Source organism: Oryctolagus cuniculus, chromosome 11, assembly GCF_051225735.1.
Source record: "Oryctolagus cuniculus isolate XC-2025 breed Fujian yellow rabbit chromosome 11, ASM5122573v1, whole genome shotgun sequence".
NCBI lineage: Eukaryota > Metazoa > Chordata > Mammalia > Lagomorpha > Leporidae > Oryctolagus > Oryctolagus cuniculus.
The window spans coordinates 104,644,050-104,660,154 of record NC_142877.1 but is presented as its reverse complement, the minus strand read 5'-3'; the positions used below and the strand labels follow the sequence as shown (position 1 = coordinate 104,660,154).

The following is a 16,105-nucleotide window of genomic DNA, read 5'->3' as shown; positions in this document are numbered from 1 at the left end:
TTTTTATGGATACAGATGTATTTTAAAAGAAAAAAAATTTAATTAGCAGGGGAAAAGGAGAGTAAGTTCAAAACTTCTATCGTACTGCATCTTAAAGTAGTATCTTGCATGTTTTTTGAAAGCAGGTATGGTATGAATTATAAAAATACAAATGTTAATCTGCAAAGCAGATGGTTTACATTTTCATGTACAAAGGGAAAGTAGCTCCTTAGGTAATTACCAAAATCATCACCCCAGATTCCGATCGTCACTAAGGAACATACAAAGAACACATATGAGTAAAAAAATAATATTTAAGGTATGTTTGTCTTCCCTTATTTTAAAACTACAAAATGAAACCAAAATTCAGGAGTAAACACTCTTTAAGAAAAGAGGCTTAGGGTAAACGCAAAATATAATTTCAATTGATTTTTTTTTCAGTGTCTAGATAGTTCTAGTTTTATTTAAACTTAGCTGACTACTTTTTAAATCAGGTTCAGACTTGGAAATGTTAACAGTGACTACTTACCAAAAATAATGCTGGTTAGGATATGATTTTCTGGAAAACCAGTTAATACAGTTTATACATGCTCCCATTTTAGGGAATGGTGAGGTACCTATGCTGTCACATTAATGACACCTGTTTCAGAGTATCTTTATACTCAGGTGTACTTTGACAGGGAAATAGAGGGTTGTAATCATAGGCAAAGTATATGGGAGATAGGAGGAGAATAGAAATATTCACACAGAATTCAGAGTGCCATTAGACAAGGATTACTTCTGGATGTCTGATTTCCATTTTACATTGTTAGGTTAAGTCTTTTTTCCTAATGGAGTTAGGAACTCTGGGGCAAATACGGAAAATGGAAGGAAGGGAGAGGTCATTGGTCTGTCAGGAACCATGATAGTAAGGATTCTCCAACACTATAAGGAAAATGTGCTTCTTAAAAACTCAGGACACAGGCACAAAGGCCTCCCAAATTAATATGGAGAAAATGAAAAAGCTTAAAATAATTGTCCTGAAATTAGCATTTTGGTCATAATTTTCCAGATCCACTAAATCTACCAACTGAAAGCAGTTTACATCCCAAATAGGTCCTTTTAAATATTTTAATAGGAAATCTTGGAGAATTATAAGTAAAATGTGTATATTCATACATATGTGTATTTTCTTGGTAGGTTGTTTCATCTACCCAGTTTTTTAAATGCTCTGTTTTTGTCACTTTCTAGCCTAAACATTGGCCCCAGACTCTAAAGTTATACTATCCTAGATTGGGTTCAGTTTGTATTTTAACCAAGAAGACTAACACAGAGACATATTTCAAGTAGCCTCCTGACACTGGTGGAAGGATTTGAAAGTATCAAACGACATAATTATAACAGCTAACAGGAGGCACAAATGAAACACTGAGTTCACCATGAGATATGAAAAGCCAATAATAAAGATCTTTATTTTCAGTATGATTTCTTGAGTCAATTTGGTGGTAGAATCATAAAACCAATCATCCTCACCATTTTTTTATTTAAGCACCAAGATCTACACTACCATAACATATTCCTAGTCTTACTAGGTTTTGTTCAAAAGTACCAATGACCTCTTGGCTACTTATCCTCTTCTACTTTAACACCTTATTGTATCCCAAATCGCAAATGCAAGCATTCATGATGTTCTAGATTATGAGGTCAAAGCTCTCACTGGTAGCAGTTCCTTAACTCAATTGGAAAATATTGTCACCTACCATGGAGGCTGCACATGACTCTGTCTGCATAGTTATATTAAGTTGCAGTGAGGAGAAAAACCCAAACTTTTAGAGGCATCTGTGATTCCTTTCCAAGCATTGGGATAGAACTGTAAAATGGCCACAGTGCTTTCATCTACATCAAAATTTCTATAACTTGATGATCCTAATGAAATACAAAACTTTTATAGAAATTTTATGTAGAATGAAACTTCCAAGTATATAGGTCAAATCCCCATAACGGGATGTTGCCCAAAAGATTTACTCTGCTTTAGTTAATGTCTGTTTGAAATAAACTGGCTTTGTTCATGGTAGGCAGATCCTTTGTTATATAGAGATGTCAGTTGTAATGATATTTATTCTTATGGGGACTTTGTCACACACTCTTGGAGAAGTAAAAATGGTAACTGTGTGTCATTACCACATAAAAACACATGCAATTCACAAATTAGTAAAAAAAAAAAACAACACATGATTTCCAACATTTTATTAGTTTGTTAGTATAATATATTAAATGAACATGGTCTTATGTGAACAAAATCTGATTAAGAATCAAAATCATAATTTAAAAGATGAAAAGGAAATGAAAACTGGAGACATGTTGCCTGCCCATTTTATTTTTTTCGTAATGATTCTATGACCATATAATTGCATTTTTTATTCTGCAAAGCTGGTAGAATCAGTCTGTTCTTTCCTTTTCCTTAACCAGTGTACGGCACTTAATAATCTATTGTATTACATTTTTATTGATTGATTGTGTGTATTTTGCTTTCTAAATATAAATATATGCTCCCTGATGGAAAATGTCGCATTTCTTTAGTGGAAGTGAATATTTATTTACTACTTACTGTGAGCCAGATCTTTGTACGTGTAATTTTCATGATAATTCTATCAAGTAGTTTTTGTCCTTCACATTTATAGATGTGAAATTAACTCAGGGAGGTCATATATTTTGACCAAAGTCAGATAATCAGTGGTAAATGATATAGTTGAGACTCAAATCCATGTTTTACCATTCCCTATTACCTCCCACAAATATACTTCCCTTTCTATTCACCATGCACTGGATTGCTTTTCCTCATGTCACCTAGAATTATATTTTACACAAAGAAAGCATTTGGTATTAATGAATTTAAGGACATCTAGGAATTAATAAATTTATTGAGACTAATGATGATTTGCAATATCCAAAAGAAGAAGACTATTTGTGCTATTGCCACAGGCTAATATTCAGCTGTAATGAATAAATCACACTTGCTGATATTTGTGTTCTCAAGCTAAATGTTAAGGGCTAGCAGTGAATTTTTCATTCCCAGGGACTTGAATAAAGATGTCCAACTAAACTGAGAAGAAATGCAAGCTCAGTTTATTGCAAGTATTTGCGATTTGTTGTGAAATGTATTTGTACTTGTATTCCTTTACTAATAATAGAGAGAACTAAAAATAAGTTAAAAATCACAAGAAGCTAAATGAAAACTTATGTCAGTACTTTATATTGTTAATTTATAATTGTAATTTTACTTTGAAGAAATGCACTTTGGGGAGGCATTTCAAATATATAAGACATAACGATGTATCTTATAATCAATAGTTTATGGTAGTAAACTATTTAAAACTAATGACTTATAAAATACTGATATATCTTCAAATCAATGGTGTCTTAGATTTGAAGAAATACAGCAAATCATAAATAATATATTCAAGTAGATCTGGCTCTTAAAATATGTACACCTGCAGATACTTCTACCAAAATTATGAAACTGATTTTTCAATCAGATATCAAAGGCTGGTGAATGAGATTTTATTTATTCAACCATGAGAGACAGCCATGCATAGAGATTTAGTGGTTTCTAGGTATTTAAGTCGCATGTCTCAGTTTTCAAATCTCCCCATCTTCAGCTAAGGAAATACGTGAAGACCCATGATACATTTAAACAGAGGAATTAGAAGCATGACTAAAGTCTTGAACAAATTAGTAGACAGTTATGTATAATATAACTCTGTTATATTCTATAAGCAAAACACATTTTTAAGAAATGAAAAATTCTTTGAAAAAAACATCCATTTAAACTTGACTTCTCTGTATGGGTGTCTGAAAGCCTTCCAGGCCACCGTGCCTCACTCCATCACTTGGTTCTCACCTACGTTTCAGGAGACCACTAAAGTCAAGTTCTCCTGCATCCTCTTGACCTTCTCCACTGTCATTAACAAAAGAAAAGCAAATCTGGGTTTAATGCAGACAGACACAACAGTTTCCCCCAAACACTCTACATGAACTGTATATGCAATTTTGTACCAGCACACAAGGACTATATCAACACAAACTATTTCTTTTCGCACAAGTGACATTTTAACTTTTCTGGAGTATGTACTTGTGGAAAAGTAAACACTAGGAGCTTGTGTTACGCTATAGTTTCAGAAGACACATTTTTGTAGATTGCATATATAAAACTGCTTGGATTTGTGTTAAAACCAGGTAACACAAATGCACTTCAGCCAAGCAACACAAAGTACTTTGTTTTTGCCAGTTGGGGGCTCTAGAAACATACCTGTGTAAAAAGCAAAGGACTTTTGCTGCTCTCTGTTATTCATTTAAGACAGAGATTGGCTTGCAGGACGAAGTGTACCCATGTGAGATATATAAGTACAAAGCTTATATTCAAAGGTAACCGCTTGTGTCCGTGAGGGATGAATCAGATCACATATTACCAACATAGCATAAAAATGGAGCTAGCACAGAGCTTTTCACAAGATGCATTCCTTTCTATTTTAGAAGGTCATAAGCATGATCACTTGATTGTTCATACCCTTTAAAACATAATTTTCCATCTGTCTTTGAATTGCTTATGACCTATTTACTAGCAATTTTTAAAAATATTTCCCTACTTAGAAATGCATCTCAAATTAGGCAAGCAGCCACTATCATGACTATATAATAAACTCTAAATAGTAGCTGTGGAGCTGACTTTTAAGTGGTACTATATATTTACTTGCTTGTTTGATTTTTAAATGAAGGCTGTGTTTCCTGCTCTTTGTTAGTGTTATTTATGGATTCTAACAGTCTGTGTGTTTAAAAACAATGTATGTGACATGTAAGTTGTAAGAAGTAACCACAAAATAATGAGCTTCCAAAATTTCTTTAATAGCAAGTGCTTAGAGGCCTTTGGAAATAAACACATTTCTATTTTTCTAAAGTTGGTCATGCCTCCTTCTCCTAAACTATGCTTAATACGCACTGTGAACATAGTTGTAGACCTGTGTATGTGCTGAGAGTGGGGTAAAGGAAAGGTGAGGGGGAAATGAAGGGATTGAAAAATCAGAAAATACCAATTGGCTGATCAAGTAATATTAAATATCTCTTAAAAGCAATTCAATTTTTGCCTTACTTGTAGCTTGGATGAAAATGTGCCTTTTTCTAATAGACTAAGTCATTGTTTTGTAATAGCTTGGGATGACTTTCCTTATTCAACAGAACTGTGTGTGGATTCAGTCTTAGGAAGAACAAGACATTAAAGAATTTATAGTATGAAATCACTAAGTACTGTGGGTAACATCATAGCAGGAAGGTGCTAGTTATTTTTCTCAGAGACTAGAAAAAACTCATTTTTCTTCCTTGACCCCTTGATTTTTCAGCCTTGGCAGATGCAAAATAAATAGGTAACTAAAATTTGGCTTTCTTCAGTGTCCTCGTAGCAGATGTAGTGGTCTTTCATCTAGGATATTTAATATTACATGGTGCTAACTTCAGTAGGTAGCTACTTAATTGTGGATTTCTTGGGCATATGGTTTAGAGGGTCCATACATGATTTTTAGTAAAAAAAAATTGTAAATTAAAACATTTTCTAATATTACTCAACTGCAGTCAAATGAAATATGTCTTTTTGCATACTTATTTTGGACATTTGGTGGGAAATACTGCAAAGAAGAAACCACGGGGCTGATGCTGTGGCATAGCGGGTAAAGCCACCACCTGCAGTGCCAGCATCCCATATGGGTGGCGGTTTGAGTCCTGGCTTGAGTCCTGGCTGCTCCACTTCCGACCCAGCTCTCTGCTATGGCCTGGGAAAGCAGTGGAAGATGACCCAAGTCCTTGGGCCCCTGCACCCACATGGGAGACCCGGAGGAAGCTCCTGGGCCTGGCTTCGGATTGGCCCAGCTCTGTCCATTGTGGCCAACTGGGGAGTGAACCGGCCTTTCCTTCTCTCTCTGTGTAACCCTGACTTTCAAATAAATAAATACATCTTAAAAAAAAGAAAGAAAGAAGAAGAAACCACATGTGGTTAGACTGAGAGTGTATCTTTATAAAGCCACTGAAACCCACAAGAATGGGAATGTCACTATGGCATGAATATTCCAGAAAGTGATCAGTTTATCCTTGATTAGGCCTTAAACCGAAATCTAAACATATGGTATGTTTGATCACAGTGGACAGGGCTGTCCCCCTTTAGAACATGGAATGTGGAAGAAGGCACGTGTATTTTGAAAATCCTCTATTTCCTTGTTATATCAAAGCTCTCTAGATTTGCCTTTTGAAGTTACCTTCTCTTGAAAGCAGATCGGATGTCAATGTTTGGAGTCATCCCTGTAGATTCTTTGAAAGGAAAGAAAACAGTAAAGTAAATACCCATTAAGAAAGTAGTTTTATGTTCAATTTTTTTTACAGGCTGTAGTGATTGTTCAAACAGAAGACTGTCAGGTGAAAGGGGGCATGGCTGTCCTCCTGGGTGCCATGCTGCCAAGGCATCACCATTTCTCATCCTTCCTCACGAAGGACCACTGAAGCAGACCACCTGTCTGCTTGTCTTCAGCCTTCCTACCCATTAAAACCAGATGACGAGCTTGAAAAATATCACTTCTTGATTTTCCTTGCTGGAGATTTTGAACCACCAAATGAGAGAGGGCAACCAAAGATCAATATTCTTAAAAAAGCTGCAGGGCCAGCACTGTGGCGCAGCAGATTGAGCCACCGCCTGTGACATCAGCATTCCACCTGGGCTCCAGTTCGAGTCCCAGCTGCTACACTTCCTATCCCACTTCTTGCTAGGGTGCCTGGGAACACAATGGAGAATGGCCCAAGTACTTGGACCCTTGCACCCATGTGGGACACCCCAGTGAAGTTCCTGGCACCTGGCTTTGGCCTGACCCAGCCCTCACTGTTGCAGCTGTTTGGGCAGTAAACCTTTGGATGGAAGATCTCTCTCTCTCTCTCTCTCTCTCTCTCTCTCTCTCTCTCTCTGCTATTTCCTCTCTCTCTGTATCTCTGCCTTTCAAATAAACAAATAAATCTTTATAAAAAAAGCTGCATAGTATTCCCAGGGATACCTGGCCATGGTCAAGCAGCCCTGCTTAGAACCAGATTCTCACTTAAGAGAGAAGTCTCAGTAATACCCAGACTTGTGATCATCCCCCTGTACTGAGTGGAAATCTCATAGCCTCCCCTGGAGGTCTACATAACACTGATGAAAGAGCTCATCCTAAGACCAAATTCACCTTGTCATATTCACTACCTTGTGATTCTAATTTACTTAAGTGCTTCTTAAGGAAATGGAGAAGGGCCTTTTCCTTCTTCCAGGTGCCAGCACCTTCCCTCTTTGCTATGAGTCATGTATACCTGACTTTCTTTCCTACACACTCAAGCTAGATAGGGCATGGCTTCTGGATTCTTCGTCCTCCTGGTTACCCTACTCCAAAGGAAATCCAGGTTTCACCATATCACTCCAAATATGGAACAAGTAGTGTGTTAAAGAGAAAAGTATCATTTTCTCAACCTTGATTCTAACCTCTTGTAACATTTATACTTTGCTTGTCTTTTGCAACCTCCAACTTAACTTGCCCTTTGTAACTTATAAAGTTTTTTTTTCCAATTTAAATGTACACTTTTATATTCATACTTATCAAGTTAACTCTGGACTGTACACAGAACACATGGATAGAGAACTTCCATATTTGAAATTAGACCTTATAAAAGAAATTATCCCTTCCACCTGGGTATTCTGCCATCCTCATCATATTGCACTATTCCTAAACTTAAATGGAAAAGTAACCCCAATGAAACAAATATATTCAGGAACAATGAAAGTGACATCATCTCTTATGTGGGAGGTTGAAGGAATCAGCATAGACAAGAAATACTTAGAATAAAATCCCCCCTAATTCCACTTAAATTGTCCCATTACAATCTGATTTAGCAGGCTTGTTCAAACCACCATAATCAGAAACATAGAGTTTAAAAGGAAAAGTTTCCTCTGCATCTCATAGCATTATATGAACTTTCTGTCCCCCTACACCCCATAAAAACCCAGGCAACAAGGCCTCTTACCATGCACTTCAAGATCAAATGAACAGCTGTCAAACTTATCCTTATAGGTGACCTCGCATCTGTAATTTCCTGCATAGTTCTCTTTAGCCTTGATGATCTGCATCTCGAATGTGTACATCTGCAATGAAATGGATCAGACTCATTGCAGTCCTGCCTTGCCAACAGCACCTTTCAATTATCTTCCACCTTTGCACAAGGTTCTCTTTCTGGGAAGATTGCAGGGCAATCACAATAAAGTGTAGACACTCGAAATGGTAACTCTGGAGAATTTTCTGGGACTGATATCGCTCAACTAAATCTGAATGTCAGGAGTTCAGGGCCATACCCGCGTTTGCCTCTCAAAGGTTTCCTTCAGTTGTAGATGTTTCCCAGCTTTGCTGGCCAGATCCATCCATTTCCCCTTGAACCATTTGACAGTGGGTTTCCTGAGAAGATCTTCAGCCTTGACTTTGGCTATAAAGGTAATATTTTCACCTAGAAAAAGCACAAGTGATTCAGTCTGTGGTTTAAAAATGACCATTTGGCTTTCAAAAGGAAGGAGTTAACCCAGGACTGCACTGCACAGATTATAATGTGATTGGTGTTCATGGAACCCTGCAATGAATTGGTCCTAATTTTTGAGGAGTGTCCTAGAGGTCCTTGGAATATTCCCACTTATTCTGTGCTTGAGGTTTATGGATCAGAAAAAGAGCAATGGAGCAATGGGGGAAATCAGTGGAAATATTAAAATACATATATGTGAAATTTGTTCATCCTTTTTTTGATCCAAGGTGTTGGAAACCCTGGAATTCAAGGAATGTGACTAAATGCGATTGAACTGTTATACTGACTGACTCAGTCTTGAGAATATCAGAACTGTAGCTGGCTTCCCCACAGAATTTCAGTGTCTTACAGGAACACAAGAGAAGCCAATACGTCTGTTCACATGCTGAATGCTTGTACATTCTCCATCTGAAAGAAGTAATGTTTGTATGAGTTAGTTAGGTTCTCATAGGCATAATATTGGGCCAGTGCCAAAGACTACTTCTGACCATAATATATTCCTTATAGAAATTTATTTAGCTAAACTTTCTTGAGCCCCCAAGTCCTTCTCTAGCTCACCTCCCTGTTTATTTCTTTCATGGCCCATGCTTTTGGATTATCTGTTTGTTTTTTATTCTCTGCTTCTTTCATTAGATGTTGAATGTTCATGTGTTATAGTCAATGCTCAACACAGGGCCTAAAACAGGAGGTGTGTGATTAATATTTCTCAGATTAATATTTCCAAGGTTAAATCATCTGTCTGACCAGCTTCCTATGAACTATTAAATATGATGACCTAGAACATGCATGTGCAGCTTTGTAACCATCTTTGGAATGAGTTGTGTCATGGTGACAGCAGGTACTGGCATATCAGAGCTTTATGATAATCCAGGCACTGTTCAAATACTTTATGAGAAGGTCCTGTTTTTAGCTCATTTTATGAATGAGGACACAGAGGCATTAAAAGGCTCACCTACCTGCTCAAGGACAACAGATGGCAAAAAGCAAACCAAGGTTTGAATATTAGTTGCCTGGCTTTAGGGTCTAGGCAATAGATATCTGTATGCTAAAAGTTAAGGAAATAATTGCTGTCACTCACCTTTTTAAGTTATAAAATATAAGACTTAGCATAGACATCTGAGGCTACTTCAAAAAGTTTGTGGAAAAATGGAATTAAAAGCTAAATTTATTTTGGTGCAAAAAAAGAGATGGAATCTAGGCACAGTTTTTTCATAATATGCATTTACATTAAGTTCTGAAGATCTCTCATATGATGGAATATTATTTAGTCATAAACAATGAGTGAAATACTGATAAGCTATAATGCAGATCTCGAAAACATATTAAGCAAAAGAAGCAAGACACTAAAGATCATGTGTTATATGGTTCCATTTATACTAGATATCCAGAATAAACAAATCCTAAGAGATGAATATTAGTGGGAGTCAAGACCTCAGGGAGAAGCCAATGGGGAGTAATTGCTTAATTGGGTCTGGAATCTTCAGGGTAATAAAAATGTCTTGGAACCAGATAGGAATGGTGGTTGCACAACACTGTGAACGTGCTGATAGCCACTGAATTGTTTAATGTCAGGTGGATTTCACCCAAATAAAAGCCAAATGCAGGAATGAATGCCAGGCACTCACCAACTTTCACTGATCCTGTTTGAGGTTTCTCAACAAACAGGGTGGACAGCTGAGAATTGGCATTCTGCTTGTCTTGTTCCTCCCCAGCAGGTGCCTCACCAAGAGACCATTCTAATGAGCAGAAAGGAGGAGAAGGATCATTTCAAGGCCAGGCTCTTCTTAGGTAGACTTACCTGTGTTTGTTGTTCGCTCAGCCTGAAGCTTTTCTTTATCTAACAAACTGAGATGAATACATCATTCTTCCCACCCCCAGCAGCCACCTGTAGAAAGACAGACTCCCATTCTCACAGGGATGTCTCTTCCATGACCAGGCAAAGGAACAGCTTCTAATCCCTAGAAATAGTGAAACTTTCCAGGTTTCCCTTGTTTCTTGGTTGTTTCCTTGTTGGTTCTTTTGTTTCCCATCCTGCCTGCTCCCCAGTAGGTAAACATTGGTAGTAAGTTTTTCCATATGGTTGAGTAAAAGGCCTCATCTGTACAACTGAAGTGGAGAAGACTAACAAGATGGGTCTGTTTGAGAGCAAACTGTCTGACAGGGGCTAGGCGCTCAAGACTGGCCTGGTGTTTTCAGATTCCTTGCTGTGGTGTGATTAGACAATTCTGGTTGCACAGATATGGCCATACTTTGATAAGTAAATAGCAGATCACGACCTGCAGGTACAGATTTCAAGATTACCAGAAGTGTCCTGCAAGGAGGAAAAAAGACCCAGAAAAGGAAGAAGGAATGTTTTGAGCTTTCCCAGTGAAGAGAGACCACCTGAAAATGAAGTTTATTTTGCATTGTCTAATTGTGGATCCTTGTTTGGTATACATCTGCAGTCCATTCCAAGGATGGGCCTAGGAGAGAGGACTGTAGGGATTCCCTCTGTCTCTGAGCTGAATGCAGAGAAATTCAATTTCAGTCACTTAATAACTAGGAAAAAAAGGCATGGGTTACCAACTTTTTACTTGTTAATGTTCCTTGAAAAGAAGGAAAATGCACTTTTAATTATTTTAGTTTTCATGTCCCAGTCATGCTCAGTTGTAGGTATTTTTATCCATAAAGGCCACTGTTTTCACAACAAAGTTAAGGAATGTAGTTATGTGATTACACATTTTAAATATTCAAGCTGATGTTAAAAATTTATGTTGTGTGTTTCTGATATCAATAGTAACAGTGAATAGTATCCATTCATGTCTAGGACATGAGGACAAGTCATTGAGATGTTTTGTTCACTTCTATACTAGTAGTGACTGTAAGAACGGCTGGCCCATAAGAGACCCAAAATAGGATAATATTAGGCACCTAACAAAAATGTTTTGAATGACTGAATGAGTCAGTGACCTCACAAAATTGAAGCTATAGCTGGCAGGATGCATTTGAAAGCATTTTATCAACTGTATGTAATGTAAAGTTTTGGAAAAATGTGAACAATTATCTAAAGTTAGCACATCCCAGGAATGGGATTGTTCTCTGTGTATTTACCCAAACGTTAAAAATGATAGTTATAAAAAATTAGTTATAACAAAACAAATGAGCCTGTGGTCTATGTGGCTGGATTCTTGAATGTATATGTGTATGTGTGTGTGTGTGTGTGTGTGTGTGTGTATCATGCAAAATTAATTGTTTCTCAAGACATTAGTTTTCTTGTAAGAAAAAAGGTAATGATAGATCACTTTTAAAAGCTACAAACTGAATAAAAGAAGGATTAGAATCAATAGAGCTTCCAAAACAATGAAGTCATTAGTGATTGAATTAGGAGGGTCAGGGGTCTTGTCTGGGCGTGAGCTCACCTGAGTCCTTTCTCTCCAGGGCCCGACTACTCAAACCTGAAAGGAAAGTGTGATTTGGATGATGTGGGGGGAAATGCCTGGAAGATGACAATGAAGTAATCATTTCAACCTTATTGGATTCCCCCAAACCCTGTGTCATCTGGTGATGGGGAGAGAAAAACTAGAAGTTGGCTTAGATGGGAAATCAGTAGAGCCCCCTCTATGAAAATGTCTACAGAATCATATATCTTTATAACACAGGCAGGTGTTGGCATGGCAGTTAAGATGGCACCTGGACGCCCACATCCCACATCAGGGTGCCTGAGTTTGAGTCCCGGCTCCAGTTGTCATTCCAGCTTGCTGCACACGCTGGGGGGCAGCAGATAATGATTCATGAATCCTTGCCACCGACATGGGAGACCCAGTTGGAGTTCCCAGGACCTAGATTCAACCTGGCCCAGCCTTGGCTGTTGCAGGCATTTGGAGAGTGAACTAGTGAATGGGAAATCAATCAATCTCTCTCTCTCTCTCTCTCTCTCTCTGCCTTCAGAATAACTAAAATTAATAATTAAAATTTAAAATACAAATGTCTAAACTTACAGATCAGGAGGAAAGTGTATTTAGATGGAAACAGAAGATATATATATTATATATATGTATATTTATTTATGTTTTTTCAAGTCAGAGTTACAGAGAGAGATGGAAAGACAGAAACAGAGCGATCTTCCATCTGCTGGTTCACTCCTCAAAGTGGCTACAATGGCCAGGGCTGAGCCAAGCCAAAGCCAGGAGCTTGAAACTCCACCCAAGTTTCCCACAGGAATGGCAGGGGCCCAAATACTGCTTTCCCAGGCTATGGGCAGGGAGCTGGATCGGAGCAGCCCGGACAGGAACTGGCACCAATATGGGATGTAGACCTCAGCAGCTTAACTTGATCAGCCACAACGTGGGCCCTGATTAATACTTTGGTCCCCAAAATTTATACCCAAGATTTATTTACTAATCTTATTTCAGAACGAAAGTCTCTTTTTTAAACGTTTCTCATGACAAACAGGAAATGGTTGTCAAAGCTGACACTGTGCCCCTTGGCACTGGCAAACCTGGCAAGCCCAGTGCCTCTGCCCTGTGTACCCATTCGGTGTAGCACCCTGCCTTTCCTTCTGTGCTGTCAGGGAGTCGGACATTACCAAGTGGGCAAGGGTAGGAACCATCCTAACCTGGAGGCAAGGCACTAGGCAGGGAGGCTTCCTCTTCCTCTGAAACAAGAAACAGGAGTGAAAAGTCAGGGAGAAAAGGACTTCATCTCATGTAACCTGAGAAGAGAGAACTCTGAAAAAGAAGAGGAGACACTGCACAAACGCTTTGGACTGCTGCTCCCTGAAAGGTTCAACTTGAATGTTTCAGTTTAAAAAAGAAAAACAGCAAACAAAAGGGTGCCAAAGTAGGCTAATCCAAGTGGAAGTATAGATTTCAAAATGGAGCTCTGCTAGTGTTTTATGAGGACTGAAAGTCAAGAAAATAATGAATGCTAAAAAGAAAAAAAAAAATCAAACCTTGATGAAATCAACAGTGTAGGTGGTTTGTAAGTCCTTGTTTTGGAACTAAAGTCGATGAAGGACATTATGCATATATCACAGTCATCTGGACACAGACACAAAAGCCTATGTTAACTATAGGAGAGCTCATTTCCAACAGAAAACCTTATGATTAACTCCACTTCTGTGTTTAAGAAACAAAAGTCAAGATTAAGTAATATGAATCAGTTTGTCTCATTAAACTTACTAATTATTTTAGGAATCTGATAAGTTATTTTCCCAGCTTATATTGGTGTTGACCAATATTGTATACTTTCATTACATTCTTGCATACACATTTGTAAAATTCAAAATATATATCAGTGTTCATGCACAGAGGCACTGAAGACTCTCTTTTTCTAAAATATCTGAACAGCAAACTTCACAGTTTAGATGCTTAAAGAGACATTGACTGAACCTCTACCCCACTCTTCCTGAAGCAGGAAACAAGTATTTGTATAAATAACAGTAATCTCTATACACAAAATATTAGAAAACTATGGCTTTCTAAATATAAACATATATGACTGTATAAGATAAGATACCAAAAATATGTGCTCTTTTAATGCTTTAAAAATTTCTGAAAACAGGTAAAGTAGTACTTTTTTAGAAAATTCACTATAAATATTACTCTCTGGCCTGAAATTTCCCTCCCAAAACTGTCAACCAGGAATATATTTCCTGAAGTTTTAACAAAATAACTTGTGTAATGTATAGAGACTGTCAATGTCATTGCTTCAAAACCCAAGAGGTGATTCACTGGCAACTGTGAGATTCAGGCTTCTTTATCATGCCATAGCGATGCATGCTTAATGAATATTGCTGTCTCAAATCCATTAAATCAATGTGGCATCTTTTAATGATGTGTCTAAGCATTGAAAAGCATGGTGATGCTAATTTTTAACAAAGCTCTTTACAAAGAAGTCATGTAATTATAATATGGAGATAAAGCATGGAGATACTGTAGATGCTGGTTTGTCAGACTCCTGGAGGTAAATTACACAAAAATATTTTAACATGCTCACAAAAAGCACCGGGATAATGTTGTTGCAGAAAGGAACCTAAGTGAAGAAAACACTTAGTCATTCTTTTCATTAAAAACATCAATTAGGAGAAAAGATGTTGGAACTGCTGATGATTCACTTCCTCTTCTGCCAACCACACTCATGCCAAAAGGGAGACTCCTCATGGCAGATTATGTGGAAAACTTAACAGGTGTAGAGTCCATTCATGGTAACGTATGTGGTAATGTTAGTGCCTGGGAACAGAAAGTAGTTTTTTATTTCCCTTGCAGTGATTGCCATAAGTAGTTGTGTTTCTGGAAGAAAACTTTTAAAAGACAGCAACTGTCCCAGTTGGGCTTACCAAAAATTTTACAGGCTGTAAGCTAATAAAATATAAACATTTTTTAAAATGTAAACATAGCAGAACTTCTACATCAAAATGAGTACTAGTCTTCAAAGTAATTCTAATTCTAATGCTGCTGCCATATATGAGACCAGCCACAGAACCAGTTTTAGAGCTTTTTTAAAGGTCCATTGTTAAGGCATCAAAGACAATCAGTCTTGCTACTTTGTGTTTGCACAAAGAATATTAGGTGCCAGATGACCAAAAAACAGAAAGAGAGAGACACAATCACACTTGATCTTTCACATTATTCTCTACACATGACCTTTGTGACTCTTGTCTGCTTCCAAAACTGAAACCTACCTTCCTCTGTTGATGGCTCTTCTTTCCCCAAAAGCACAAGATGACCCCAGGAGAGCACCATGGAGCACCCAGATCCATGCCTGGCACATGGCCTATACTTAGCAACACTTGCTGAGTAAGTGAAGGCTGGAGTAAAAGGCAGATTTCTGGCCCCAGTGAGAATGAGGAAAACAATTTCTATTTAGCTACTGTTTGATTTAACACCTATAATTTTTCTGGAAGAATTTTAAGCCACAGAAGCATTACTTTCATAAGGATGTTGCCTCCCACCATGATCACTCTAAATGAGATTTTCACATCTAGTTTATGGCATTGCCATTTATTTATTTATTATTTATTCATTGTCATTGCTATTGTTTCAATTCCAGGAGACTGCCTGTATCCCAGGAGAAAGTGCTCAGTATTAGCGAACAGGACAGCTGGATAAACAAGTCCACAGGCAAACATGCAAGCAAATAAACAATAATAAAACTCCTTTGTGGGAGATCAGCTGTTTCCCAGACAGACACTCAGTAAAGCTGGAAAAGTTGGTAAATCTAACCATAAAATTTTCAGAATATTTCCAGGCTGGTAAAGAACAATTCAGCCCTTCTGGGAAAGGTATTAGGTTCCACTGCTATGAGTAATATCTTTAATAATGACAGTTTTGGAGCTACTCATTGAATATATTTCAGCTAATTAGATATGGCCCAGGCAAACTGATGAAAAGTGTGCAAAGATCCAAGCATGGCCAATTTCAGCAGCTTTCAGTGAGTTGATCTTACTACAAGTGACATCATCCATCTGTTCCGTGCTGGTGCTTCATTCTGAACTGTCACTAAGACTGTGTAGAGAATGTTCATCCTGCCCACTAAACATGTTGAA

At 37.7% G+C, this 16,105-nt stretch overlaps 1 protein-coding gene across 24 annotated transcripts in view; it reads right to left on the bottom strand.

Moving 5' to 3' along the window:
* MYBPC1 (myosin binding protein C1) overlaps window positions 1-16,105 on the bottom strand; it is an 86,112-nt gene that overhangs the window by 45,930 nt on the left and 24,077 nt on the right. For 8 of the 24 annotated variants that reach the window (XM_051845801.3, XM_051845800.3, XM_051845805.3 and 5 more), the window contains exons 4-10: window positions 13,175-13,213; window positions 11,979-12,014; window positions 10,206-10,316; window positions 8,363-8,511; window positions 8,038-8,155; window positions 6,258-6,309; window positions 3,860-3,916 (exon numbers count right to left, since the gene is read on the bottom strand). In XM_051845801.3, the coding sequence (XP_051701761.3) occupies window positions 3,860-3,916; window positions 6,258-6,309; window positions 8,038-8,155; window positions 8,363-8,511; window positions 10,206-10,316; window positions 11,979-12,014; window positions 13,175-13,213 (562 nt within the window). The remainder of the gene's footprint in view (window positions 1-3,859; window positions 3,917-6,257; window positions 6,310-8,037; window positions 8,156-8,362; window positions 8,512-10,205; window positions 10,317-11,978; window positions 12,015-13,174; window positions 13,214-16,105) is intronic. The other 16 variants (XM_089308878.1, XM_070052756.2, XM_070052759.2 and 13 more) reach the window with 2 other exon arrangements.